At 46.3% G+C, this 27912-nt stretch overlaps 1 protein-coding gene across 2 annotated transcripts in view; it reads right to left on the bottom strand.

The window, feature by feature from the left end:
• The window catches only part of CDK4 (cyclin dependent kinase 4), a 283108-nt gene that overhangs the window by 36350 nt on the left and 218846 nt on the right, over positions 1-27912 (bottom strand). Inside the window, exons 1-2 of one of the 2 annotated variants that reach the window (XM_073663265.1) lie at positions 11312-11463; positions 5511-5764 (exon numbers count right to left, since the gene is read on the bottom strand). In XM_073663265.1, coding sequence (XP_073519366.1) covers positions 5511-5728 — 218 coding nt within the window. In that variant the 5' untranslated portion in view covers positions 5729-5764; positions 11312-11463. Of the gene's footprint in view, positions 1-5510; positions 5765-11311; positions 11464-27912 lie in introns of those variants that run through there. The other variant, XM_073663264.1, reaches the window with a different exon arrangement.

Raw genomic sequence — 27912 nt, 5'->3', positions numbered from 1 at the left:
GCGACCCATGTCAACCTGTGACCTCCACTGTCCGATGCAAGATCTGGTGGGTGAATGCAAGCAGACACTTTGAAAGGAAGTGGTCATCAGGTTTCCAGTTATTAAACTGCTGCAAGCATATTTTATCCTTTTTAATTAGGATCCTAACAATCCTTTCTGTTCTCCCCAAAATAATCCTAAAAATGCTCTTTATTCACTGCTCTCCTTCATGGAACTTAGTGCCATGTCGTCCAATAAGTGTGTATGGACCAACCAAGTCCACTAATCAAAGGCAGAGGAGTTGGGTTAGTGAGCTCACTGCGGGAGCGGAGGTTGGTCCGTGTGCACCCACTGGATATCAGTGCCGAGTACCATGCAGCAGTGAATAAAGATCATTTTTACGGGAACAGTATTTCGTTATGAGGGGTGCAAGAAACAGATCATTAGGATCCCAATTACGAAAGACAAAATGGGTAGCAATTTAATAATGGGCAGCCTGATGACCGGTTCCCTTTAAGCATCTCTCTACCCATCAACAAGAGGCCCCAACGCTGCAGAACTTCGCACCAATTGCGCAAATTAGCGGACTTTTTTTTTTTTTTTACAAATGCGGATTTTCCTCATTGATACAAGTCTATGGGGAAAATCCACATGCGGCCCCGCAAGAGAAATTGACATGCTGCGGATCTGAAAGACACGCCACGTGTCAGTTTCCACGGGTGATCCGCAGGTGACCAGAGAACATAGTGGACATGGGATTTCTAGAAATCCCATCCACTATGCTGTAACATCTTGCTGCTGAGGGTTTGACGCTGCATAAATACGCATTGTCAAAACCGCAGTAAATTTTGTTCATGGGAACGCACCCTTACTTCTCTAGCCGTGTCCGGCAGTCAGGTGGACAACTACATACCCTCAATGTGAGGACCAGGTAAGCAGCAGCATAGATCAGATCTTACAAAATCTGGAATCAGGAATTTGGGATAAATGACAGCATGAAGTATTAGGCTGTGTTCACATGTCCAGTCGTGATCAGTTAGAACAGATCCAGCAGCAATCCGTTGGCAAAAAAGGTCTGCAGACACAACCTTTTAGTCTGTTATTAAATAACTGATCTCTGCTGGATCCGTTTTTTGTTTTTTCTTAACATTGAAGTCTATGGAAAACGCCCATCCGTTTTTCTTTCATTTGTAACAATCTGTTTTTTGATTACTGGATCCAGCAGAGATCAGTTATTTAAAAATGGACTAAAGTTGTGTCTGCACAATTGCTGCTGGATCCTGATCACTACTGGACCTGTGAACATAACCTAAAGCAGGTAAATATAGATCTGCTTCTATCCAGTAATAAGCAGCTCAGGATAGATTATTTGCTCACCATTGTTTTCTTTTTGTATGTTTTGTCTTTGCTGAAGATAAAGAGAAGTCACAGACTGTGTCAGAGATAAAGCCACAATGACTGCAATAAAGAATCTGCTTACCACTCAACTCCACACATGAGATAATGCACAAGGTACAAACGCTCAGCTGGTCACCATCTATGCCAAAGCCCCAAATATTCCCTCACTCTGCAAGTAACTGCACTGAAAAAGGATATTCACCATATTAAGGATTAAAACGGGTTATCTGGTGAAGATAGGTGATACATTCTAGGCTGGTGGGGATCCAACTGTGGAGACCACTACTGTTAGAACAGGGCACCTTTATCCCCATGAATAGAATGGAGCAGCAGTGCGCATGCCCGACCAACGCTCCAATCATTCACTATGGGGCTCTTGGAGAAAGACAAAATACAGCGATCGGAAGCCCTGTTGGGAAGAAATGGAGCCATCAAGCATGTGCACCGCCGCTCCATTCTAATGGACATACAAGTACCCCATCCTGGACCCCCACAGATCTAAGTGATCACCTATCTTATTGAGAAATTATCTTGGCTAGAGAAGAAGTTTTTGGATGTTTAGCAGACGAAAAAACAGAAATTAATCTGTTGTAAAATAAAGTAATTATTAGCATTGTGGTGAGCAGGGCTGTAGAGTCGGAGTCGGGTGTCTATTTTGGTTGAGTTGGTATAAAATGGACCTCCTAAAATATATGATAAATTGGGTACAGTAGTACAATGCAGAATGTGCTGTAAATGTTTTCATATGGTTTTGGGAAAGTTATGAAATGTCCTATAAATGACTGTTCCTGATCTAAGGATCTGGGCTTTTAGTGGAGATGAATCTGTGCTGCACTTTATATACACGCTCAGTAGTGAGGCAGTGCTGTGGAGTCGGAGTTGGTGGTTTGGCTTACCGACTCCACAGATGATCAGATAACAGATATAAATAATCTGAATAAATATGACTACGATTCCTAGATAAAAATACGGGAGGGGGCAGCGATCACCTCTCGAGTACACCAGACTCATTGACATGTGTATACTGTATTGCTTGCTCCTGTTCGCTAAGGAAGCAGAACATGTGTGTGTGCCGCAAAAATAAAGCATGTATGTATTATGAAAAGAGAGGTCAGATCTACTTATAACAGATTCACATTCAAGCTGTTATCTTTATGTAAAACATTGAATAGAAAAGCAGAACTTTGAGGACTATCAATGGCAAAACAAGGTTAGGGTCTACTGCAACATTTGCTGGAGCATTGCAACACGTTTCAGCCGATGGTAGGGACAGTTGCATCACTGCCCACACACCGGCAGAGTGGCGTACACTGCTCCTACGTCCTGGTTAAAGGCATGACTACAGGAAGAGACCTTTAAATGAGAAGGGACTATTCTAGTAATCTGCATCTAGAGATGGTAAGCCGCGTTCTGCAACATCAAATGATTAATCAATCATCAGATGGCAGAGACATGAGAGTCTGTTGTTCACAAACATCACTATGAATGTGGGAAAAAATACCAAGCACATCATTCTGGTCACCCAGGCATAACTCTTTCTTCATTGTGGTCTTTCCACTTCATAGTCCATTGCAAATATGCAAGGAAAGTATTAGGTTATGCGAGACCGCTCGCTGCATGAGTCACTTTGTAAAATTCTGCTTTTTCTTTGTGGTGAGTTTTGCACCGTCAGGAGTGTTCAACCAGCAAATTAGCCACACAGAAGTGTAGTGTATGAAGGTCACTGGCTGTCATTTATAAGTATAGAAGTAATGGAGCTTCATCAAGACCTGGAAAAAAATCTGCAACTTTCCAGACAGAGGGGAAGGCTGAAGGACCTAAACAGATGATCCACAGAGTCCATCAATAGGGAAAAAAATAGAAAAACTTCATTGTTAAAATTCATACAGGCAATTGGGGAGATGCAGGGGACAAGTATAAAAGACTAAATATGAAAGACAAGCACACTAAGAAGGAGTACCCATGTATAATTCAATGTATCAAATCTCCAATATCAAAATCAGAAAGATCTATCTAGTGGACACCAGAGCTATAGGCCTCACATAGCCGAAACGCGCGTCGAGGTGAAGCGCACAAGTTGGAGTCCCTGCAGTGGCTGGCACTTGCCCCAGGGAGATTACATTAGATTAATATGTGCATTTTTGTTTACTTTGTGACAATTTGTACCATTTCATCTAGGTCCACATGGCTATGTGAGGCCTATAGGCCTGGTGTCCACTAGACATATCTTTCTGATTTTGATATTGGAGATTTGTTCATCTGAATTATACATGGGTACTCCTTAGTGTGCTTGTCTTTCACATTTAGTCTTTTATACTTGTCCCCTGCATCTCCCCAATTGCCTGTATGAATTTTAACAATGAAGTTTTTCTATTTTTTTCACTATCGATGGACTTTGTGGGATCGCCTGTTTAGGCGCTTCAGCTTTCCCCTCTGCATTATATAGGACGATCTGTCCCTATTGGTAGTCCTATAGCTGGCAGTTAGCGGTAACATGGATAATGCCAATGTATACTTTTGTACTTTTTATATACTGCTTTGTTCTGTAAGCTACTCTCATGAACTTTCCAGGCAGGAAAGAAGACTTCAGGTGTGTAGATACAAAAATGCGGTATCTTTGCCATGTATCCAGAAAACCCACTGCTTTCATCTTTTTTAATACCGAAATCTTTGTATTTAGGATACAGAACAAAGGTTTTTTTTCCTACCCAATCACTAACCCCATGTATAATCCATAAACCTCCAGGCTCATGTCTCTCAGGCCATTTCACAATATACCCAGAATGATTTCCCACTGGCAGTTTCCCATATTGTGTTTTTCCCCGTAAGTGAGTTGTAAGGGCTCAATCAAAAATTGGCGGGATTTCCATAGAAAAAATAATTTTGCAAAAAACGTCAGACCATCACAATGTAACATGATCCAGCTATCCAGCTTATAATATTACCGGTGTCACATGTGAGAGGGTAAAGTCATTTCTGTCATAGGAAGGCCGACAAGTTTTACAAGATTCTAATCAATTAACACAAACACCTTCACAATTCACAATAGATGTGTTCGCTTTCTGAGGAAAAAGAAAAAAGAAAAATATCTTCTAGGAGGAATTTAAAGTCAAACTTTCCGGTATTTTTCACAGTGAGGGCAAGCGCAGACGTGACAGATTTGCTTTTCCGATGGTGGGACAGTACAACACAATTGACAAGAAGTGGATGAATTCCATGCAGGAAAACCAGCATATACATTTCTCCTCTTGTACATTGAGTTCACAGCAAAATCTACACATAACACAGGCAAAATTTTCTGCAGAACTCCCAATTTTGAGGTGAGATCAGAAATGGAAAAAATCCACCAAATTGTCACAGCCAATGTGAATAGTCTCCTATTCCCTTCTCCATGGAGGACATTTATACTTCGGGCGGTTTCACAAATTTGTCATTCATGTTCCAGGTACGGTACTGTGAAAAACTGACAAACACTGTGTGCAGCTAAATTGTGCCCAGAGACATGCCTTTTTTTTTTTATATATCCCTTATCGATCTTCTAGGTTTGTTCTCAAATATCCCATCTTCAGGAGCGCACCACTCCCTGCCTCCTGCTTGCTGAGGGGAGGCACAGTGTGCTCCTGAATGACTGACAGTTCAGACCACTGTTACACCCTGGCTTGAAATGTGCACTCTCCCACACTCATAGAAGAGGCAGATTTGCATCTATGGCATCGGAGGAGCGCAGGGACACCGAGGCTGGTCAGATCTGGCGAGCTTCAGAGCTACATTTGCAAGCTCTATATCAAACCTATACAAGCTCCAAAACTATAGAATTACAAAATCTCTCCAAATCTTCAGAACGGAGAGAATTTTTAATAAGAGGAAATTGTGAAGTCGCTTGTTTGTAAATACTTTAAAACTTATTCAAATATGATAATGAGAAAAACTGAGACCAAAAGTCCACTGTAACATCTGGACACTGGGTAATAAAGACTAAAATAAATAAAAGATTGTATGGAGTTGCCCTTTAACCCGACATTCCTCACCAGTTCTAGTGTCAGCACACCCTGGCAAACAAACAGTTACTCACAAGGGATGCAAGGATGACACAATGCCTCCGTACAACTAAGCCTTTTACACCGTTTACTCACTTTACAATATTTGGATGATCGAAGTGTTCGAGGCGTTTCAGCAGCGCCACTTCCCTGACTGTAGACAGGGGCAGGCCATTCTCGTTGGTCTGGACCCGCACATTTTTAAGAGCCACGAATTTTCCGCTCTGTAAATCTCGTGCCTTATACACCGTTCCATAGGCTCCAACACCAATTTCTGCAACGCGTTCATACTGCCCATTTATCTGCTTATCCATATTCCCGAGCACGTGACTTATTCTCTGGTTCTCCTCCTGCAAGGAATAGAAAGATTTCAGTTATGCATCAGAAAAGTAACTTTTATGTTCTCTATAGTGATTAACACTAAAATAACCATACTCTACTGCCGGGATTTCTGACCTGTCATCTAGGGAATGCAAAGAAAAAAATACTACCCAGTTATCATTGAACTCTACATTCCTGAATCCTTAAAATATTAATTTCAGTTTCATACTTACAAGTCGCTTACAGAACATGAAGCGGAGGCGTATGATCACCTCTGAACTCTATACACAGTATATAATGTGAAGAAATTACATAAAATGCTAATAACTGTCAGTAGATTACTCTGTACAGATCCCAGGTTACTGCTTGTATTATACTCCAGAGCTGCATTTAAAATTCTGCTTGTTGTTACAGTACACCATCAACAAGCCTGTCACCAGACACTGCCCTTAAAGGGAATCTGTCACCCCCTGGCACTTATCTGACCTCTAATATGGGCATACAGGTGACAGAAATGTAAATCTATACCTACCTGTATGTCTCATATTAGAGGTCTTGCTGCTGTGAAATGTCTTTTTATTCAATTAAGTTTCTGATGCTTGTAGGCCCGGGGCCTGGAAGAAATCCCGCCTACTGTGTGAATTATAATGTTTCCTCCCTCCCCTGCACGTCACAGTGCCTGGATTTGGCTGCTGCAACTGCACATCACAGGGCACTGTGACATGCAGGGGAGGGGGGAAACATTATAATTCACACAGTAGGCGGGGGACTTCTTCCCCCCGGGCCTACAAGCATCAGAAACTTAATTGAATAAAAAGACATTTCACAGCAACAAGATGTGCAATATGAGGCATACAGGCAAGTATAAATTCACATTTCTATCACATGTATGCCCATATTAGAGGTCAGATAAGTGCCAGGGGGGTGACAGATTGCCTTTAATACATAAAGAAGGACAGTGTTTCCTAAATCATTTTATTGTGTACAGTGACTGATATAAAGATACCACATAGAAAGATATGAAGCCAGAAGAAAGATGAGTGATTTCAGCTCTGAAGTCGATAGAATTGTGAATGCAGCTTAATGCTCCGTTTCAGGATTTGTACATATTTAACGCAAAAGTATTTACAAAATGACAATTTTACATGTATAAAAATTGTATATTTTCCTATCACAACAAAGCTCTGCCATAGAGATGCACATACAGAGGGGGCGTATTCTCCTGGACATGGCCCAACTACTTTAGTTCTGCAGGTGGCTAGGTATACCACATTTGAGCGGATATATGGAGCTTCCAATAGTGTTCAGCAGAGCTGGAATGTTTAAATTGCAGAAGATGGAGTTTGTGGCCAGGTCAGTAATCTGTGGCCTTCACACGGGAAAACAACCTCCTACCTCCCAGCATCCACGGCCATTTTTGTTTTTTCATTAGCCGGCCTTGCGCAATGTCACACGTGGATCATGCCACATTAATGATGTCATGCCGATCTGGCTAATCAAGAGGAACCAGTCGCGCAAGAGGCTTGCAGAGTTCTCAAAGGCTACAGATTGTAGTGGCCATTGGCCTGGATCCTGCAAATCGATTCGCACCATCTACCACTACGACGTAGTAGTGATAAGTAATAATCAGTAAGGGTAGGGCACCACGTAACGGACCACCGCATAGCCGACAGCCACAGCGTTTTCTATTGGTGGTGACTATGATGTCCCCATGGCTAAGAAGGGTGTATGAGCAGGAATGGTCCTTATGAAGAGCGGAGAGGCAGTGGTGTGTCCACGGTGTAGGGCCAAAACGGAGAGGCAGTGGTGTCTCCACGGTGTAGGGCCAAAACGGAGAGGCAGTGGTGTCTCCACGGTGTAGGGCCAAAACGGAGAGGCAGTGGTGTCTCCACGGTGTAGGGCCAAAACGGAGAGGCAGTGGTGTCTCCACGGTGTAGGGCCAAAACGGAGAGGCTGTGGTGTGTCCACGGTGAAGGGCCAAAACGGAGAGGCTGTGGTGTGTCCATGACATGGCTGAAAATCACTGAAGCCATTAGCCATTGAGTTTTTTAATTGCATATTCAACAATCACTTAATAATGCAAGTGCACAGTTGTTTCTTTTGCAAAACCACTACAATCAGAAACTTTGTGGGTGAAGCAATGCTCCTCTGCAAAATCAAGTCATTGTTATATAAAGTTTACAGTAACCGGACAGCACACTGACCAAGGTTACTGAAGGCGGCTGCTCAGATGAAAGTTTCCATACGGATCATCTGTGTAGCATTTGATCTTTATGGAAGTATTGCTATTATAATTGTATTTAATAGTGAACATTTCAAAATGTAGATGTATAAATATGGATGCCACATGGATGTAAAATACACGGGGCATACAGATGACAATTGGACGATTCTTCATACATGCGTTTTACCCCGTCCTTCACTAAAAGCTGCGTTCACACGCTGTGGCCGTGGTGTGGGTTTTACAGAAAAGTTGTGCACATGAATATTTAGCCTAACTACAAACATCACATCTTAAAGGCAATCTGTCATCACAACCTGAGCGGCATACAGGATAATTACAGCTTTGTGAAGATACCGCCGCTCTCACTTTCAGTGTAACAACTCGGACTGTCACATAACCATCCGTAGGTCGCACGCTTTACAACTTCATTTGCTCTTTTATGCTGTAAGTGACATCTTTACAAACCCATTATCCTGAATAACGCTCTGGCGGTGCTTAGAGGCCTCCTGATATGTGAAGGATCTGCCAGTCTAACAGCATGGCATCAGTGTCACCAGTCACCTTGCGGGAACAATACTGCTAGTGACATCTACGAGTGGTAAGAAGCCGGCCAGAAACTAGTCACATCTTCTCTAAGAGATTCGTGCTGCTATAAACCAGTGGGCAGTATTCGGATATATTTACCCTAATGCAGAATTTTCTGTAACCAATCTGTCAGGTGGTAATAAACTATATATGAATATGAAACAAAAAGGATTACAGAAATGTCATTACAAGGAGCCGTCTGGGCTGAATCTGAAGAAGGGAAGTAAAAATAGAACAGAGAAAAATGCACTCTATAAACTTTGCAAAAACCCATCTGTGTGCCTGGATCTGAGACTCAAACACCACAGAAAGGCTTAAAGGGGGTTTCCAAACTTGTTCAAAACTTGCGAGAAAGAAGGGATTTGTCTAAAATGGGAAAAAAAAAAAAGAGTGTTACCCCTTTAATCTCACACCATCACTCCTCTTTGGTGGTCTCTGGTGAGACTTGGGAGTGATGACGACACGTTCATCAGTCACCTGACTCTACAACCAATCAGTGACCCCAGTAGTCAGGTGACTGATGAACGTGTTGTCGTCATTCACAGTCCCCCCAGAGACCACCGGAGGGACGATGTGGGATAGGAGCGGTAACAGTCGTTTTTTCATTTTAGACAAATCCATTCTGTCTGGAAAGTTTTGAATAAGCTTGGAAAACCCCCCTCAAGTCCTCACTACTGTTCCCAGCAGAGACCACCAAGGCAGCAGTGTCAATCTAACTTGCTGTGCATGTTCCATTTTTTAACCATTGCAGGTTTCCAAAGCCATCAGGCAGCTAAAATAAAAGTGTCCTGACCATTCTCCATTCTAGTTTACATAAGCAGTTAACCTTCAGTTATTTGCTCCAAAATACTTATATTATTAGTGGCGTGCATCTCACTGTGGCACGTGTAGTCGACGCCGCATCTCACAGCACTGAGGAGGCAGAGGAGCCCGAGCTAGGAAGCTACTGAAGCAGACAGTCACCTACCCTCCATACGAGCGGAAATATGGCAAAAACAACCACGCTCCCAAGCAACTAATTAAAAGGTTAAAAAAAAAAAGGAGGCGGTCACCATAAAAACGCAGGGACAGACGACGCTTCAGGAAAATCACCGCCTGCGTTTTCCAGAAACTTACAAAACTCAAGATATCATGTGCACATAGTCTTAGGTGGTGATTTCCCACCCCACCCCCCCCCTCCCAGCAGGGCTTGGAGAGGGTTCACTCTGAAAACAGCCTGAAAAAGAAGGAAAAGCCTAAAATGTCAAGCCAGAAAGCGCTAAATATATATTTAGAAAAAAAAAATATTCAGATTTACAAAGCTCCAGAGAAAAGGAGCAATTACTAAATCGCCTTCTACTTGACGGCCTGAAAAAGACCTAAGTCTTTTTTATCTCTGGTGTTTCATCCTTTAAATAAAGCAGTTTTGTTTTTTAAACTTCCTGGTATTGACATCATTCGGTGCGGATTACATGCGGTTTTGGTGCGTTTCCGCTTCGTAAATCCACCAAAAACTAATGTGTGTCTTTTACCTGCGGAATTTCCATATCTAATGCAAGTCTATGGGGAAATTCTACACAGAAAACTTGGCAAACCCACAAGAGAGATTGACATGCCGCGGCTCCTAAACCCGCGCAGGTGATTTTACGCAGCGTAAAAAAGAAGCACAGTGGGTGTGGGATTCCTATAAATCAAATCCACTTTTATGCTGTTTAATGCTGCATCAAAAACGCAAGGAAAACTCATCATGTGCACGCAGCCTTAAAGAGTTTTAGAAAAGTGTTTTCCTGGAGTGTTTTTCGCAGCCTTCTGATTGGACAGTGCCTAGTTCAGAAAGATTTTCTTCAGGATCTGCGTCAAAGAAGCGACAGGCTCTATTCTTTTCCCCACAACTTTTTTGGAAAAAAAAATGGCTCAAAAAACTCCTCATACGAACAACAAAGTGGATTTCCCATAGAAATAAATGAGAAGAGGTTTTTTTTAAGCGGAAATAGGAGGATTTGCTCCAAACTCTGTGTGAACATGGCCCAGCCGGCTCCCACGCAGTTTTCCCTCCAGCTTTGGGCAGCACAGGTGAGATGTACGGTTTCACCAGCCCACACCGCATGACCGAAACCAGCCGCCACTCGCCCCATGTACCGGACCATATAAAAAATCCAGTGGTCTCCAAAGCTAAAACTAACCCGTCTTAAGAATAGTGACCCATAAAGCGAATATCCTTAGGCCAGCGCTGGGATCACTCACAGATGTAGGTCATGGGCTGAGAACCACAGAGGTGACATAATGGGGGCAGAGCAGGGCTCACTTCCTGCAGAACCACAAGTGGCTGATAACAGGGAACAATAGACTGCAGCCAAACACACGTGGTGTAGGAAGAGCGCAGTCCTTTCTTTTGTGCCTGCCACATGGGCTGTTATCACGGGTGGCCAGCACTGGCCCCCTCCCCTCTCTGTGGGATAATGAGCCTCCATTACTTTCCCCTCCTCTTCCTGCCATTACTTTTTTTCTTATTAGGTCAAAGCTTGAAGTTTCCAGGAAAACCCCCTCTGGCAAAGTGCGCGGATACCGGGGAGTCAGCCCATCTGTTCCCCTCCGGTACCGAGCACTGACTGTGCACCAGCCTGCAGCCTCACAGGCCCTGCACTGCAAGTAGAGGGAAGCACTACAGCTCCCAGCATGTCCTACCAGCAGGAGCGCTGCTGGGCACTGCACCGACATGTGGTCCTGGCAGCTCAGTCCGGCACTGGCACCGCTGCCCTCAGCACGGAGCTGGCACTGCACGGCTTACCCGGCTCTGGTAATGTCAGCAGCAGTGGTCAGTCATGGCGAGTCTCCCCGGCTGCAGCAGCACTGAGCACACTCACATGCTCCCACCATTCACTCCACTACAGTCACTTCCTGCCCCGCAACACACCCACCTCACCCGTCACCGACCCGCCTACTGCTGTGTGACCCGACCCACACCCGCTGGGGCAGAGCCGGGGGCTCCCTGCAATAGACTGATATAGGCAGATAACGGAGGAGGCTGGAGGGTCATAGTCACAAAATGCGGCTGATAATGTGGGAAAACTGAAAACCCCTCTGTACAGTCACTGCACAGTGATACCCAGCTGTGAGGAGCGGGTAACAGGCAATATGTCTGCTCTGCCCCCACAGCAGGGTAACAGGCAATATGTCTGTACTGCCCCAGGAGGGTAACAGGCAATATGTCTGCTCTGCCCCCACAGCCACAGCAGGGTAACAGGCAATATGTCTGTACTGCCCCAGGAGGGTAACAGGCAATATGTCTGCTCTGACCCCACAGCAGGGTAACAGGCAATATGTCTGCTCTGCCCCCACAGCCACAGCTGGGTAACAGGCAATATGTCTGCTCTGCCCCCACAGCAGGGTAACAGGCAATATGTCTGCTCTGCCCCCACAGCCACAGCTGGGTAACAGGCAATATGTCTGCTCTGCCCCCACAGCAGGGTAACAGGCAATATGTCTGCTCTGCCCCCACAGCAGGGTAACAGGCAATATGTCTGCTCTGCCCCCACAGCAGGGTAACAGGCAATATGTCTGCTCTGTCCCCACAGCAGGGTAACAGGCAATATGTCTGTACTGCCCCAGGAGGGTAACAGGCAATATGTCTGCTCTGCCCCCACAGCCACAGCAGGGTAACAGGCAATATGTCTGCTCTGCCCCCACAGCAGGGTAACAGGCAATATGTCTGCTCTGCCCCCACAGCAGGGTAACAGGCAATATGTCTGCTCTGCCCCCACAGCCACAGCTGGGTAACAGGCAATATATCTGCTCTGCCCCCACAGCAGGGTAACAGGCAATATGGCTGCTCTGCCCCCACAGCCACAGCTGGGTAACAGGCAATATGTCTGCTCTGCCCCCACAGCAGGGTAACAGGCAATATGTCTGCTCTGCCCCCACAGCAGGGTAACAGGCAATATGTCTGCTCTGCCCCCACAGCAGGGTAACAGGCAATATGTCTGCTCTGCCCCCACAGCCACAGCAGGGTAACAGGCAATATGTCTGTACTGCCCCAGGAGGGTAACAGGCAATATGTCTGCTCTGACCCCACAGCAGGGTAACAGGCAATATGTCTGCTCTGCCCCCACAGCCACAGCTGGGTAACAGGCAATATGTCTGCTCTGCCCCCACAGCAGGGTAACAGGCAATATGTCTGCTCTGCCCCCACAGCAGGGTAACAGGCAATATGTCTGCTCTGCCCCCACAGCAGGGTAACAGGCAATATGTCTGCTCTGCCCCCACAGCCACAGCAGGGTAACAGGCAATATGTCTGTACTGCCCCAGGAGGGTAACAGGCAATATGTCTGCTCTGACCCCACAGCAGGGTAACAGGCAATATGTCTGCTCTGCCCCCACAGCCACAGCTGGGTAACAGGCAATATGTCTGCTCTGCCCCCACAGCAGGGTAACAGGCAATATGTCTGCTCTGCCCCCACAGCAGGGTAACAGGCAATATGTCTGCTCTGCCCCCACAGCAGAGTAACAGGCAATATGTCTGTACTGCCCCAGGAGGGTAACAGGCAATATGTCTGCTCTGCCCCCACAGCCACAGCAGGGTAACAGGCAATATGTCTGCTCTGCCCCCACAGCAGGGTAACAGGCAATATGTCTGCTCTGCCCCCACAGCAGGGTAACAGGCAATATGTCTGCTCTGCCCCCACAGCCACAGCTGGGTAACAGGCAATATGTCTGCTCTGCCCCCACAGCAGGGTAACAGGCAATATGTCTGCTCTGCCCCCACAGCAGGGTAACAGGCAATATGTCTGTACTGCCCCAGGAGGGTAACAGGCAATATGTCTGCTCTGCCCCCACAGCCACAGCAGGGTAACAGGCAATATGTCTGCTCTGCCCCCACAGCAGGGTAACAGGCAATATGTCTGCTCTGCCCCCACAGCAGGGTAACAGGCAATATGTCTGCTCTGCCCCCACAGCCACAGCTGGGTAACAGGCAATATGTCTGCTCTGCCCCCACAGCAGGGTAACAGGCAATATGTCTGCTCTGCCCCCACAGCCACAGCTGGGTAACAGGCAATATGTCTGCTCTGCCCCCACAGCAGGGTAACAGGCAATATGTCTGCTCTGCCCCCACAGCAGGGTAACAGGCAATATGTCTGCTCTGCCCCCACAGCAGGGTAACAGGCAATATGTCTGCTCTGCCCCCACAGCAGGGTAACAGGCAATATGTCTGTACTGCCCCAGGAGGGTAACAGGCAATATGTCTGCTCTGCCCCCACAGCCACAGCAGGGTAACAGGCAATATGTCTGCTCTGCCCCCACAGCAGGGTAACAGGCAATATGTCTGCTCTGCCCCCACAGCAGGGTAACAGGCAATATGTCTGCTCTGCCCCCACAGCCACAGCAGGGTAACAGGCAATATGTCTGCTCTGCCCCCACAGCCACAGCTGGGTAACAGGCAATATGTCTGCTCTGCCCCCACAGCAGGGTAACAGGCAATATGTCTGCTCTGCCCCCACAGCCACAGCTGGGTAACAGGCAATATGTCTGCTCTGCCCCCACAGCAGGGTAACAGGCAATATGTCTGCTCTGCCCCCACAGCAGGGTAACAGGCAATATGTCTGCTCTGCCCCCACAGCAGGGTAACAGGCAATATGTCTGCTCTGCCCCCACAGCCACAGCAGGGTAACAGGCAATATGTCTGTACTGCCCCAGGAGGGTAACAGGCAATATGTCTGCTCTGACCCCACAGCAGGGTAACAGGCAATATGTCTGCTCTGCCCCCACAGCCACAGCTGGGTAACAGGCAATATGTCTGCTCTGCCCCCACAGCAGGGTAACAGGCAATATGTCTGCTCTGCCCCCACAGCAGGGTAACAGGCAATATGTCTGCTCTGCCCCCACAGCAGGGTAACAGGCAATATGTCTGCTCTGCCCCCACAGCCACAGCAGGGTAACAGGCAATATGTCTGTACTGCCCCAGGAGGGTAACAGGCAATATGTCTGCTCTGACCCCACAGCAGGGTAACAGGCAATATGTCTGCTCTGCCCCCACAGCCACAGCTGGGTAACAGGCAATATGTCTGCTCTGCCCCCACAGCAGGGTAACAGGCAATATGTCTGCTCTGCCCCCACAGCAGGGTAACAGGCAATATGTCTGCTCTGCCACCACAGCAGGGTAACAGGCAATATGTCTGCTCTGCCCCCACAGCAGGGTAACAGGCAATATGTCTGTACTGCCCCAGGAGGGTAACAGGCAATATGTCTGCTCTGCCCCCACAGCCACAGCAGGGTAACAGGCAATATGTCTGCTCTGCCCCCACAGCAGGGTAACAGGCAATATGTCTGCTCTGCCCCCACAGCAGGGTAACAGGCAATATGTCTGCTCTGCCCCCACAGCAGGGTAACAGGCAATATGTCTGCTCTGCCCCCACAGCCACAGCTGGGTAACAGGCAATATGTCTGCTCTGCCCCCACAGCAGGGTAACAGGCAATATGTCTGCTCTGCCCCCACAGCAGGGTAACAGGCAATATGTCTGCTCTGCCCCCACAGGGTAACAGGCAATATGTCTGTAACAGGCAATATGTCTGCTCAGCCCCAACAGGGTAACAGGCAATATGTCTGCTCTGCCCCAGCAGGGTAACAGGCAATATGTCTGCTCTGCCCCCACGGCCCCAGCAGATAACAGGCAATATGTCTGTGTGACATGCAGAAGTAGTGCTGTTGCAGAGTACAACAGTCACAATTAGAGCTGTTGCTTTAAAAGCATTCAGCAACTATTAGAAGTAACACAAGCACATGAGACAGGAAGAGTTGTGCTCCAGAAGCATCCAGCAACTAGAGGAGTTAACACAGTCACAGGAGACAGGGAGGCTTTTAGCAGAGCCCCCGGGGTATTGTGGGGAAGTTGTTAACTGTCTTGCTGGAGCCCAAGAGAAAGGTGGTGTGTGTGTTCTGTATCTCACAGAAGCGAGTCAGGAGTGAAGCTAACCACAGGTCAGGTAGAGTTCCTGAACTAGCAGTGCAGAGTATTGTCAAGCAGAAAGCTAAGGACTGTAAGAAATGGTGTCACAGGAAACATCTCCCTCAGCAAACCCTTCCTCCTGCTTCACCTCACTGTACTGTAAAGAATGCTGTGTTCATTAATGTGCCTTTGCATTAGAACTGTGCTGTCCTGTACTACTGGGAAGACTGTGAACTGCTGTGCTGCTAAGGAAACTGTACTGTTTGTCACTGGAGCCTGCTGCTCATAAGACTTAACTTATACTGGCTGTGCGGCTTCTTATTAAATGCTACTGTTCTACCGTTATGAGGACTCTTGTCAAGTGTGTCTGGTCAGCAATTGAAGCAACCTACGTGTCTGTGACTTAGAGACGCTGCAGCACATGGTCTATGGTCTCCCTGAATAACGGTTCCCCCAGGATTCCAAAGAATTCATGTAACCTGTCTAGCCCCTATCTGAACCTAGTGGCGTGCGTGTAACATTGGTTCCCGTACGGGGAGTCCTGAGCGGGAATTAGCGTGTAGAGGGAGAAGAGGAAAAGTGTCTGGAAAAACACATCAGCACAGCACCTCAAATCAACTCTGCTACACCAATTAAAGGGGACCAGCCCTAAAGAAAACTCACTAGCAGCAATGGAAGTAGAAATACAAATGGACAGAATTACTGAGCTGATTCTTCAGTTAACCTGTGAAGATTTGAGAACAGTAGCAGGACATATAAAGATGTCAGAAGAACAGATTTCTAAAGCACACAACCGCAGGCAACTGTTAGCTGCCATTCTTGCAAAAATGGATGAGCTGGGGGGAGAAAGAAGCTGAAGACGTCATGGGGACATTCCTCCAGGAACTAACACAGTTTCTAACTAGGCTGAAGTTGGAGGATGGAGGGGCGGCACCAATTACCAAAAGCAGGAATCTCCGTCCACAGACTGAACTACAGGAATTGAAAGAACAATTCAAAGCCCTAACAACAGCCCTGCAGGAATCGACCAAAACCTCTGAACGGGTGACAGACTCAGACAGGACCCTTAACCTGCTCAGGTTAGATAAATCAGGGAGACAGTCCTCTCTAACACCACAAATCACCATAAGGAAATAATTCAAGATCCTGGGACAGATTGGAGAGTGTGAACAGAAAGAGAGACTGTCTTATATGAACTTGTTGCACCAGATCGCTGCAGGCTTACAGAAAGGCTACCAGCCAGATGAGATCGTTGAGGGGGTGGTGAAAGCGATCAGCCCAGGACTGAACCTCTGGAGTATGCTGGAAATGAAGAGTCAACTGACCTTGCAACAGCTGAAGATGATTTTAAAAGGACCCTATAAAGTAGAGAGTACTTCAGAATTGTTTCACCGACTCATTAACCTCTCACAGAAAAATAATGAATCACCCCAAAGTTTCTTGTTCAGAGCAATTGAACTGAATGATAGACAGTTGTTTGCATCCAGACATGTAGAAGCGGAAGAGAAGTCTAATGCTGGACTAGTCCAGAAGAAGTTCTTGTGATCATTGGGAACGGGGTTAATCAGCAAAGACATCAAGTTGCAGCTGAAACAGTACCTAGAAGATCCTGGCATTCTGAACAAAGTCCTAATTGAAAAAATGAATGAGGCAGCTAGTTTGGAGTCAGAGAGCGAACAGAAGTTAAAGGAAGGCTCTTCTCCTAAAATCACCAAAATGAGTTAGCTGAAGTTGGAGACCCCCAGTGACCAGTCTGAAGATCATCATGGAGATCCACCAGTGCCGCCTCCGAGAGGGAACATTAAATCACCAACAAAAGAGAGAACCGCCAGCGCTGACTGGGAGGAAGTAATAGGAGAACTGCGAGCCGAGTTGATTGAGGTGAAAAAGTTGATTCGTTCCAGGCCAGAACTTGTATCCCTCAGACCCAGGAGTGGGTTCCAAAACAGAAGATACCCGGCTTGTGAAGCGTGCCGTTCATCAAATCAGAGTACGGTGTGTGTCCACTGTCTAAGATGTGGTGAGGAAGGACATGATGCCAAGGAATGCCAGTGGTCATGGTCGTTTGTGTTAATAGACAGGAGGTTGCCAGTGCGGGGCAATTGGTAACCGCGACACGGAGGAGGCCCCAGAAGCAAATCCAAATCTCACCAAACCCCAGAACGTCGCATGATGTAAAACGGCTGTGTCAGTACTATCCCCAAGTGTGTTCCCATCTAGAACAGCTGCAAGAGAGACAGGGGCATCGGTTACGTAATGCCCAGTGCGGAGGTCAAATGATTTACTCCTGGGAGGAGGATTCTTCGGTCAGTAAAGATAGCCTCATCAGCCTAATCGGTGAAAGGTGCTTTATACAGTGAATAAGTACCTTCAATAAGGGATACAGTGGCGCTGGTAGATGGTCTAATAGTCCTGCTGCAAATTGGGGCACTAGCCACAAAGTGCCCAAATGTTATCTGATAGAGAAATCAAATAGAAAAATGGAGTAGGGTAATTTGCGCTAGACTAAGAGAGTAAAGAAAGGAGTGAGAAGTGGTAGAGTTAAAAAATATTTTATTAAGATAGAATGACATACAATAAGGAATAAAATAGTAGATAATAAATAAGGTAGAGCATGGTCCTGATACCAGGGACTGAGTCCTATTTTAGATCGAGTTGATATTAGCAGTGGTTAGTAGTTGGGTCACGTAGAGGTCAATTTGGAATACTGGAGAATTTAGGTTGAAGTAGTGATCATTCCTTGAATGAAAGAGAAGGAGGTTGTTTAGAGTTTAGTTGTATTCCAAGATAATTGGATCTGGGATTCAGTATTTACAGTGCTGGCCAAAAGTATTGGCACCCCTGCAATTCTGTCAGATAATACTCAGTTTCTTCCTGAAAATGATTGCAATCACAAATTCTTTGGTATTATTCTCTTCATTTAATTTGCTTGCAAGGAAAAAACACAAAAGAGAATGAAGCAAAAATCAAATCATTGATCATTTCACACAAAACTCCAAAAAAGGGCCGGACAAAAGTATTGGCACCCTCAGCCTAATACTTGGTTGCACAACCTTTAGCCAAAATAACTGCGAACAACCGCTTCCAGTAACCATCAATGAGTTTCTTACAATGCTCTGCTGGAATTGTAGACCATTCTTCTTTGGCAAACTGCTCCAGGTCCCTGATATTTGAAGGGTGCCTTCTCCAAACTGCCATTTTGAGATCTCTCCACAGGTGTTCTATGGGATTCAGGTCTGGACTCATTGCTGGCCACCTTAGAAGTCTCCAGTGCTTTCTCTAAAACCATTTTATAGTGCTTTTGGAAGTGTGTTTTGGGTCATTGTCCTGCTGGAAGACCCATGACCTCTGAAGGAGACCCAGCTTTCTCACACTCGGCCCTACATTATGCTACAAAATTTGTTGGTAGTCTTCAGACTTTATAATGCCATGCACACGGTCAAGCAGTCCAGTGCCAGAGGCAGCAAAGCAACCCCAAAACATCAGGGAACCTCTGCCATGTTTGACTGTAGGGACCGTGTTCTTTTCATTGAATGCCTCTTTTTTTTTCCTATACACTCTATGTTGATACTTTTTCCCAAAAAGCTCTACTTTTGTCTCATCTGACCAGAGAACATTCTTCCAAAACGTTTTAGGCTTTCTCAGGTAAGTTTTGGCAAACTCCAGCCTGGCTTTTTTATGTCTCGGGGTAAGAAGTGGGGTCTTCCTGGTGTAATGCAGCAACTTGCTGGCATTACGGTAATGGTCCAGGATGTGTTTTACCTGACCATGTACCTTCCCCCTCAGGTGACTGGTCACATGACTGTGACATAGCACAGGTCCTGCACGCACAGAATGTCTGTCTGATCACATGACTGTGACATCAGCAAGGTCCTGTCAGTATGTGTGTGTGTGCACAGGATGCATATATAAACCCTGCTTGATGGGAGACAGGTGTGTTCGGTGTGAGGCCTGTGCTCCGTGTGTGTGGGACACCGTTTGTGAGAGGCCTAGTGAGGCCGAGTGAAGCCTGGTGCCTGAAAGGCAAAGCCTGGATCCTGTGTGGATGCTAGTGGCCTTGGAAGGCAGAGGTTTGCGGAGGAGTCCTGAAAGGCGCAGGCTGGATGTGAGTGAAGACAAACCAGTAGCCTTCGAGGAACGACGGCTGGAGACCCCTACCTGGGAAGCCGCAAAGCCACAGTGGTGGCGGAGTAATGGACTGAGACTGCTAAACCCGGCAAAGGTAATACCCTGTGTTATATGGACATTGCTATGGACATTGCTATCTGATTACCTTGCTGAAGGCTGTACCTGGAGCAAGTGGGCCGGTCTGCCACTTGGCTCGTGAACATTATATGTATATGTGTGTCGGCGTGCCACTGAGTTGGACCCGGTGAACTGTGGTTTATGAAGTGCAATAAACTGCAGCATTGTGAAATACCGGAAGGACATTGCTGGTGTGCTTTGATTTACCCGGTGCAGCGAGTATCCCCCATTATGATGTCTAGCGCTGCCTTACACTGGGTATCCTACCATACAGTCCCTTTTCATTCAGACGCCGACGGATAGTACGGGTTGACACTGTTGTACCCTCGGACTGCAGGGCAGCTTGAACTTGTTTGGATGTTAGTCGAGGTTCTTTATCCACCATCCGCACAATCTTGCGTTGAAATCTCTCGTCACTTTTTCTTTTCCGTCCACATCTAGGGAGGTTAGCCACAGTGTCATGGGCTTTAAACTTCTTGATGACACTGCGCACGGAAGACACAGGAACATTCAGGTATTTGGAGATGGACTTGTAGCCTTGAGATTGCTCATGCTTCCTCACAATTTGGTTTCTCAAGTCCTCAGACAGTTCTTTGGTCTTCTTTCTTTTCTCCATGCTCAATGTGGTACACACAAGGACACAGGACAGAGGCTGAGTCAACTTTAATCCATGTTAGCTGGCTGCAAGTGTGATTTAGTTATTGCCAACACCTGTTAGGTGCCACAGGTAAGTTACAGGTGCTGTTAATTACACGAATTAGAGAAGCATCACATGATTTTTCAAAGGGTGCCAATACTTTTGTCCACCCCCTTTTTTAGGTTTGGTGTGGAATTATATCCAATTTGGCTTTAGGACTATTCTTTTTGTGTTTTTTTCATTGAAGACAAATTAAATGAAGAGAATAATACCAAAGAATTTGTGATTGCAATCATTTTCAGGAAGAAACTGAGTATTATCTGACAGAATTGCAGGGGTGCCAATACTTTGGGCCAGCACTGTATACCTGGGAGGGATCTAGGGTCTAAGTGTAGTGGAACGGTCCCGTAGGGCATTGTGGACCCACTGAGGGAAATACTAGAAAAGAGAAACACAAGGATAAGATCAAAATTAACTAGGTGATGCAGACCTAGTGGTTATAGATGACCATGCAGCCTTGCTGCAACATACAAATCTATACATGTCTATAGGCACAATCGCAATTTCGTGTCAGAAGGTCTTACCTTTTGCTGTGGTAGATGGTCACAGGTTGCGGCTGGTAGATTGCCAGTAGGTGGCTTACCTCGTTGAGGATACCCCGTCGGGTGGTAGAGTTTGGGCGGTAGCGGGGTGAGCACTTGGTATAGCTGGAGCGGCGCGTTATAGAGCAGAGTCCCGTCCGGTGACTTGTGCTCTGGATGATCCTGGCACGTTAGCGGTGAACGACCTGCGTGACGTCACGGTCACGTGATGCCCAAATGACAGACTGAAGACTTGGTCTTCTGACACGGAATTGTGATTGTGCCTATAGACTTGTATGTTGCAGCAAGGCTAACGCCACCCTACGAGGTTACACCATGACCAAGGAAGAGAATTTGAGAACCAGCTCTTTGCCAAGCTAGGAAAGTACTGTAGAATTCAGAGATCCCACACAACGCCCTATCACCCAGAGGGTAATGGACAAGTGGAATGTTTTCACATTACATTATTGTCGATGTTGCGCACTTTAACAGCTGATGAGAAGAAAGACTGGAAGAGTTCTCAGTCAAAAGTGGTACATGCCTATAACTGTACAAAGAGCGATGCAACGGGTTACTCACCCTTTTTCCTATTGTATGGACGATCGCCAAGACTGCCAATCGACATCATCTTCGATACTCCGGTGTCAGAGACTTACATAACGTATCCGGAGTACGTTCGGAAATGGAAGGAATGGATAGCAGAGGCATACAACATAGCGTCCAAAGTGGTAACGCAAGGACAGAGCAAGAGTAAGGAGTACTATGATCGAAAATGTTATGTAGCAGAATTGGCACCAGGAAGCCGGTTGCTAGTCAAGAACGTACGTGAGAAAGGCGGTCCAGGAAAACTTTGTTCGTACAGGGAAGACAAGGTGTATGTGGTCATAAGGAGGAAAGATGATGATAGCCCAGTGTATGAAATCCGATTGGAAACTGGAGACGAGAAAACCAGAATAGTCCATCTGAATTTACTACTACCCTGTGATTATCTCACACCACAGCAAGACTTCCTAGAAGTAGACCGACATCGTCCAACTAAGGGACCACCACAGACTGAAGCTCCTGAGGTGGATAGTGACCTTGAAAGTTCCGATGGAGAAGAACACACCGGTGTATTTCTTGGACTGGCAAGGAGAGGGATGTACCATCCTCAGGAGAGTGAACTAAGTTCTGAGGCTCCAGAGTTCATACCAAGGAGTACAGATGAAGTTCAATTCAGATCTGATGATCGAACACCGGTCTTTGAAGAGACCGATCTACACTCATGAGGAGCGGAATTACCACACCATGTGGAAACAGGTGACTCAGGAGAAGTACATGAACTTACAGAGGCAGCTCCAAGAGCATCTGAGGAAGCACGGGAAATGAGTGATATGAAGATACTCCTGTAACCAAAGAACCCATGGTATCTGAAGAACAACCCACCAGGAGGATGTCGACTCGAGAAGTAAGGAGGCCCGTGATGCTGACGTATGAGACACTTGGTGAACCAAGTCAAGTGCCAAGGACTGTCGACTGGAAACAGGTATCTCTGCCTGCAGACTAGGTAAGCCCACTTGAGAGGTATTCACCACTGAGAGGCAGTATGGAAGATGTTGCCTACTGGACTTTTTTTCATGCTTTGATTTTTCTTAAAAGACTTTGTAGAAACAAAGAAGTGTTATAGATATAGAGAGCTGGTTGAAGATGTATGAAAAGCTCCAGCTGAAGAGATGCTGATTGTTTTAATTGTGTTAATTGTTTATTTCTTACAGGCGTCCTACAAGAAAAAGGTCATAAGAATAGGTTGTTATCAATGTTTATGAACATTATACCAATTTGTCAATGCCAATTTGTATATAAAGCTATCCAACTTTCACCACTGTCTCAGAATTGGTCAGATTGACCAATTAAGACGAATGTCGAGGACGACATTCAAAAAGGAGGGAAGAGTGTGACATGCAGAAGTAGTGCTGTTGCAGAGTATGACAGTCATAAGTAGTGCTGTTTCTTTAAAAGAATTCAGCAACTATTAGAAGTAACACAAGCACATGAGACAGGAAGTGTTGTGCTCCAGAAGCATCCAGCAACTAGAGGGGTTAACAGTCACAGGAGAAAGGGAGGGTTTTAGCAGAGCCCCAGGGGGATTGTGGGGAAGTTGTTTACTATCTGACTGGAGCCGAAGAGAAAGGTGGAGTGTGTGTTCTGTATCTCAAAGAAGCACCCCTGCAAGTGAAAAGGATTCAAGTCAGGAGTGAAGCTAAGCACAGGTCAGGTAGAGTTCCTGAACTAGCAGTGCTGAGTAGTGTTGAGCGAGCATGCTCGACATTGCTCGTTGCTCGCCCGAGCATCTCACTACTCGAGATGTTCGGCGAGCACCGAGCATTTCCGGGTTACTCGGGCGGGAGCTCGGGTCTCCGCCCTGCACGTTTGGCGCTCTTTACAGAGCCAATGAACATGCAGGGATTGCCAGCCAGTCACTGTAATGCCGCAGCCATGTTGTTTGTGGGCATTACAGTGATTGGCTGGCTGCACAGCGTCACCTCGAGTATTTAAATAACGGGCGCCGCCATCTTGGACACAGTCACTCCAGATTAGACAGTGTAGAGAGGGTGCTGCTGAGTTAGTGAGAGATACACTACCGTTCAAAAGTTTGGGGTCACGAAGACAATTTTGTGTTTTCCATGAAAACTCATACTTTTATTTATCAAATGAGTTGCAAAATGATTAGAAAATATAGTCCAGTCATTGACAATGTTAGAAATAATGATTTTTATTAGAAAGAATAATTTTCTCCTTCAAACTTTGCTTTCATAAAAGAATGCTCCCTTTGCAGCAATTACAGCATTGCAGACCTTTGGCATTCTAGCTGTTAATTTGCTGAGGTAATCTTGAGAAATTTCACCCCATGCTTCCAGAAGCCCCTCCCACAAGTTGGACTGGCTTGATGGGCACTTTTTGCGTACCATACGGTCAAGCTGCTCCCACAACAGCTCAATGGGGTTGAGATCTGGTGACTGCGCTGGCCACTCCATTACAGATAGAATACCAGCTGCCTGCTTCTTCCCTAAATAGTTCATGCATAATTTGGAGGTGTGCTTTGGGTCATTGTCCTGTTGTAGGATGAAACTGGCTCCAGTCAAGCGCTGTCCACATGGTATGGCATGGCGTTGCAAAATGGAGTGATAGCCTTCCTTATTCAAAATCCCATTTACCTTGTACAAATCTCCCACTTTACCAGCACCAAAGCAACCCCAGACCATCACATTACCACCACCATGCTTGACAGATGGCATCAGGCACTCTTCCAGCATCTTTTCAGTTGTTCTGCGTCTTACAAATGTTCTTCTGTGTGATTCAAACATCTCAAACGTTGATTCGTCTGTCCATAAAACTTTTTTCCAATCTTCCTGTGTCCAATGTCTGTGCTATTTTGCCCATATTAATCTTTTCCTTTTATTAGCCTGTCTCAGATATGGCTTTTTCTTTGCCACTTTGCCCTGAAGGCCAGCATCCCGGAGTCGCCTCTTCACTGTAGACGTTGACACTGGCGTTTTGCGTGTACTATTTAATGAGGCTGCCAGTTGAGGAGCTGAGAGGCGTCGATTTCTCAAACTAGAGACTCTAATGTACTTGTCTTGTTGCTCAGTTGTGCAGCGGGGCCTCCCACTTCTCTTTCTACTCTGGTTAGAGCCTGTTTGTGCTCTCCTCTGAAGGGTGTAGTACACACCGTTGTAGGAAATCTACAGTTTCTTGGCAATTTCTTGCATGGAATAGCCTTCATTTCTAAGAACAAGAATAGACTGTCGAGTTTGACATGAAAGTTCTCTTTTTCTGGCCATTTTGAGAGTTTCATAGAACAAACAAATGTAATGCTCCAGATTCTCAACTAGCTCAAAGGAAGGTCAATTTTATAGCTTGTCAAATCAGCCAAACCGTTTTCAGCTGGGCTAACATACTTGTGCAAGGGTTTTCTAGGGTTTTCAAAACATCCATTAGTCTTCTTACACAGTTAGCAAACACAATGTACCATTAAAACACTGGAGTGGTGGTTGTTGGAAATGGGCCTCTATACACCTGTGTAGACATTGCAATAAAAACAAGACATTTGCAGCTAGAATAGTTATTTACCACATTAATAATGTATAGAGTGTATTTCTGATTTATTTAATGTTAGCTTCATTGAAAAAAAAAGTGCTTTTCATTCAAAAATAATGAAATTTCTAAATGACCCCAAACTTTTGAACGGTAGTGTATATAGTGCGAAATAGGTATTGTAGGGTCTCTAAAGCCTGCCAAATCAAACAAACAGTCCTTCTCAGGACTAATATCCATCCCAGATATCAGGCAGGCAGGCAGGCTGTATAGGAGACGCAGTGGTTATACCAGCAAACGCTGCATTACAGTCCTGTGTGCTCCTGTTGGTCAAATTGCTAGACTTGTCACCCCGGTCTCAGGGGCCAGGAAAAAAAGTATTTTTTTTTCATCTAAATCCTGTATTTTTTTTTTCCTCAGTTAGACTGTACAAACAAGCGTCTTATTAACCTTTTGGTATCCCCCCCCCCCCAAAAAAAAAAATAAAAAATTGAGTGTGTCTGTGTCTGTTTAATATGCAAATTGCCTCTTCAGAGAGAAAGAGGACTTGTACTCTATAGCGCCACCTATTGGAAGTAGCAATCCTACAAGTCACAATCAACCCTTTAACGAGAATCTCAATTTGCAGACACGGTGTTTCGGGCTGTTGGCCCTCGTCAGTGCAAAGTATGAGAACTGATTTGGCTAGGTGAGACTAGTTTAGTCTGTGACTGTTTAGACACCAATATATCTGTTTAAAAGAGTCTGGTGTACGCCACATAACTATCACTGTGGTTTTGCAGTTCCACGGGTCAAATCTCTGTATTATCCTGCTTTTGGCATTTTTTGCCATTAAAAAAATATGTAATAGTGTCTCCCTGACTGGTCAGACACCAATATATCTGTTTAAAAGTTTCTGGTGTACGCCACATAACTATAACTGTGGTTTTGCAGTTCCACGGGTCAAATCTCTGTATTTGTTTTTGGCATTTTTTTGCCGTAAAAAAAAACTGTAATAGTGTCTCTTTGACTGATCAGACACCAATATATCTGTTTAAAAGAGTCTGGTGTAGGCCAGAGGAATAGAACTGTGGTTTTCCTCTTCCATGGTTCTAATCTCCTTTATATTACCATTTTTCCATTGATAGTGCGAGTGTAAGCTATTTTACTTCATTTACAAAGGGCAAGGCGCAAGGCAAGGGACGTGGAACTGGACGTTCTGGTGATGGTGCGTGTAGAGGACGGGGCCGTGGCCAAGGTGAAAATGTGCCACAACCAACAGCCACATCTTCTCGCTCCCACTTCTTGACCGAATTACTAGGGAAGCACACTACAACACCAGTATTGCGAACTGATCAGTGTGAACAGGTTATTAATTGGATAGCAGATAATACTTTCAGTTACCTGGGCACCACCACCTCCGGTCTGTCTTCCACACGGTCAAGTTTTAGTAGCCGTGAGTCTCGACCGCATACTCCTCCTCACCCTGATGCTCCTTCCTCCCACCATGCCGAGTATCGTCAGACAGAAACTGATCCCACACTTGGACACTCTGAAGAGCTGTTCACTGGTCCATTTCCATATTTGTGCCCCTCGCCTGCTCCGCTTGAAGTGGTGGAAGAGGAGATCCCATGTAGCGATCCCCAAATATTTGAATGGCCACAGGAAGTCGACGCTGGCAATTTGTCACAAGAGGTGGACGATGACGAGACACAATTGCCAGGAAGTGAGGAGGTGGTGGATGATCTAGTAACTGACCCAGCGTGGCAGGAGGACACGCAGAGCGAGGCCAGCAGCACACAGGGGGAGGGAGGCAGAGTACCCGAACAGGCAGGAAGAAGAAGTGTGGTGGCCGCACACAGAAGGCGGGCAACAGTTCCCCGTAACACCAACACGAGGGACGTTGCCAGTACAACCGGTAGGTCTTCCAGAGTATGGAATTGTTTTAAAGACTCTGCTGATAACCCCAAAAAGGCCATTTGTACCACCTGCCATGCCAGCATCAGCAGGGGTGACAAAACTACCAGCCTGACCAGGCACATGGCAGCAAAGCACCCGACTTTATGGGGCGAACCCCAGGGTCCACGACCAGTGTCAGCGGGTGTGTGTCACCATTGCTTCTTCCGCTGTTGTGCGTGTAATAGAACCCCCTGTTGTGCGTGCAAGGCAATCCCCTGTTCATACTGCATGCATGCCCCCTCCTTTCAGTCTTCACTTGTTATGGCAGTTTCTCAAGAAACAGCATCAACGTCCACGTCCCACTGCAGCGTTCAATTGTCCATATCCCAGAGCTTTGAACGAAAGCGCAAATACGCAGCCAATGCCCCACAGGCCACAGTCCTAAATTCGCACATTTCACGACTGCTTGCGTTGGAAATGCTGCCTATTAGGCTAGTGGAGACGGAATCCTTCCGCAACCTTATGGCGGTGGCCGTCCCTCGGTACTCGGTCCCCAGCCGACACTATTTTGCCCGGTGTGCCATCCCCGCACTACACAAGCACGTGTCCAAAAACATCTGCCGTGCCCTCAACAACGCAGTTACTGGGAGAGTCCACCTGACAATGGACACGTGGACAAGTGCTTGTGGCCAGGGACGGTACATCTCCCTGACGGCACACTGGGTAAACATAGTGGAAGCCGGGACCCAGTCAGACCTTGGGACGGAACACATCCTCCCCACACCGAGGATTGCGGGCCGTATGTCAGTCAGAGTTGCCCCCACAGTGTACAGCTCCTGCGCATCATCCTCCTCCTCCTCCTCATGTTCAGCCTCCATCTCAGATATCACCACATCAGTTACAAGCTGGAAGCACTGCAGTACTGCCTCAGCCAAGCGGCAATAGGCTGTGCTGAAACTCATAAGCTTAGGTGATAAACCTCACACTGCTTGTGAGTTGTGGACAGCTGTGAAAGAGCAGGCAGATCTGTGGC

Source organism: Phyllobates terribilis, unplaced genomic scaffold, assembly GCF_046119375.1.
Source record: "Phyllobates terribilis strain yellow unplaced genomic scaffold, ASM4611937v1 Scaffold_2__4_contigs__length_985480577, whole genome shotgun sequence".
Taxonomy (NCBI): domain Eukaryota; kingdom Metazoa; phylum Chordata; class Amphibia; order Anura; family Dendrobatidae; genus Phyllobates; species Phyllobates terribilis.
This window is presented reverse-complemented; position numbering and strand designations above follow the sequence as displayed.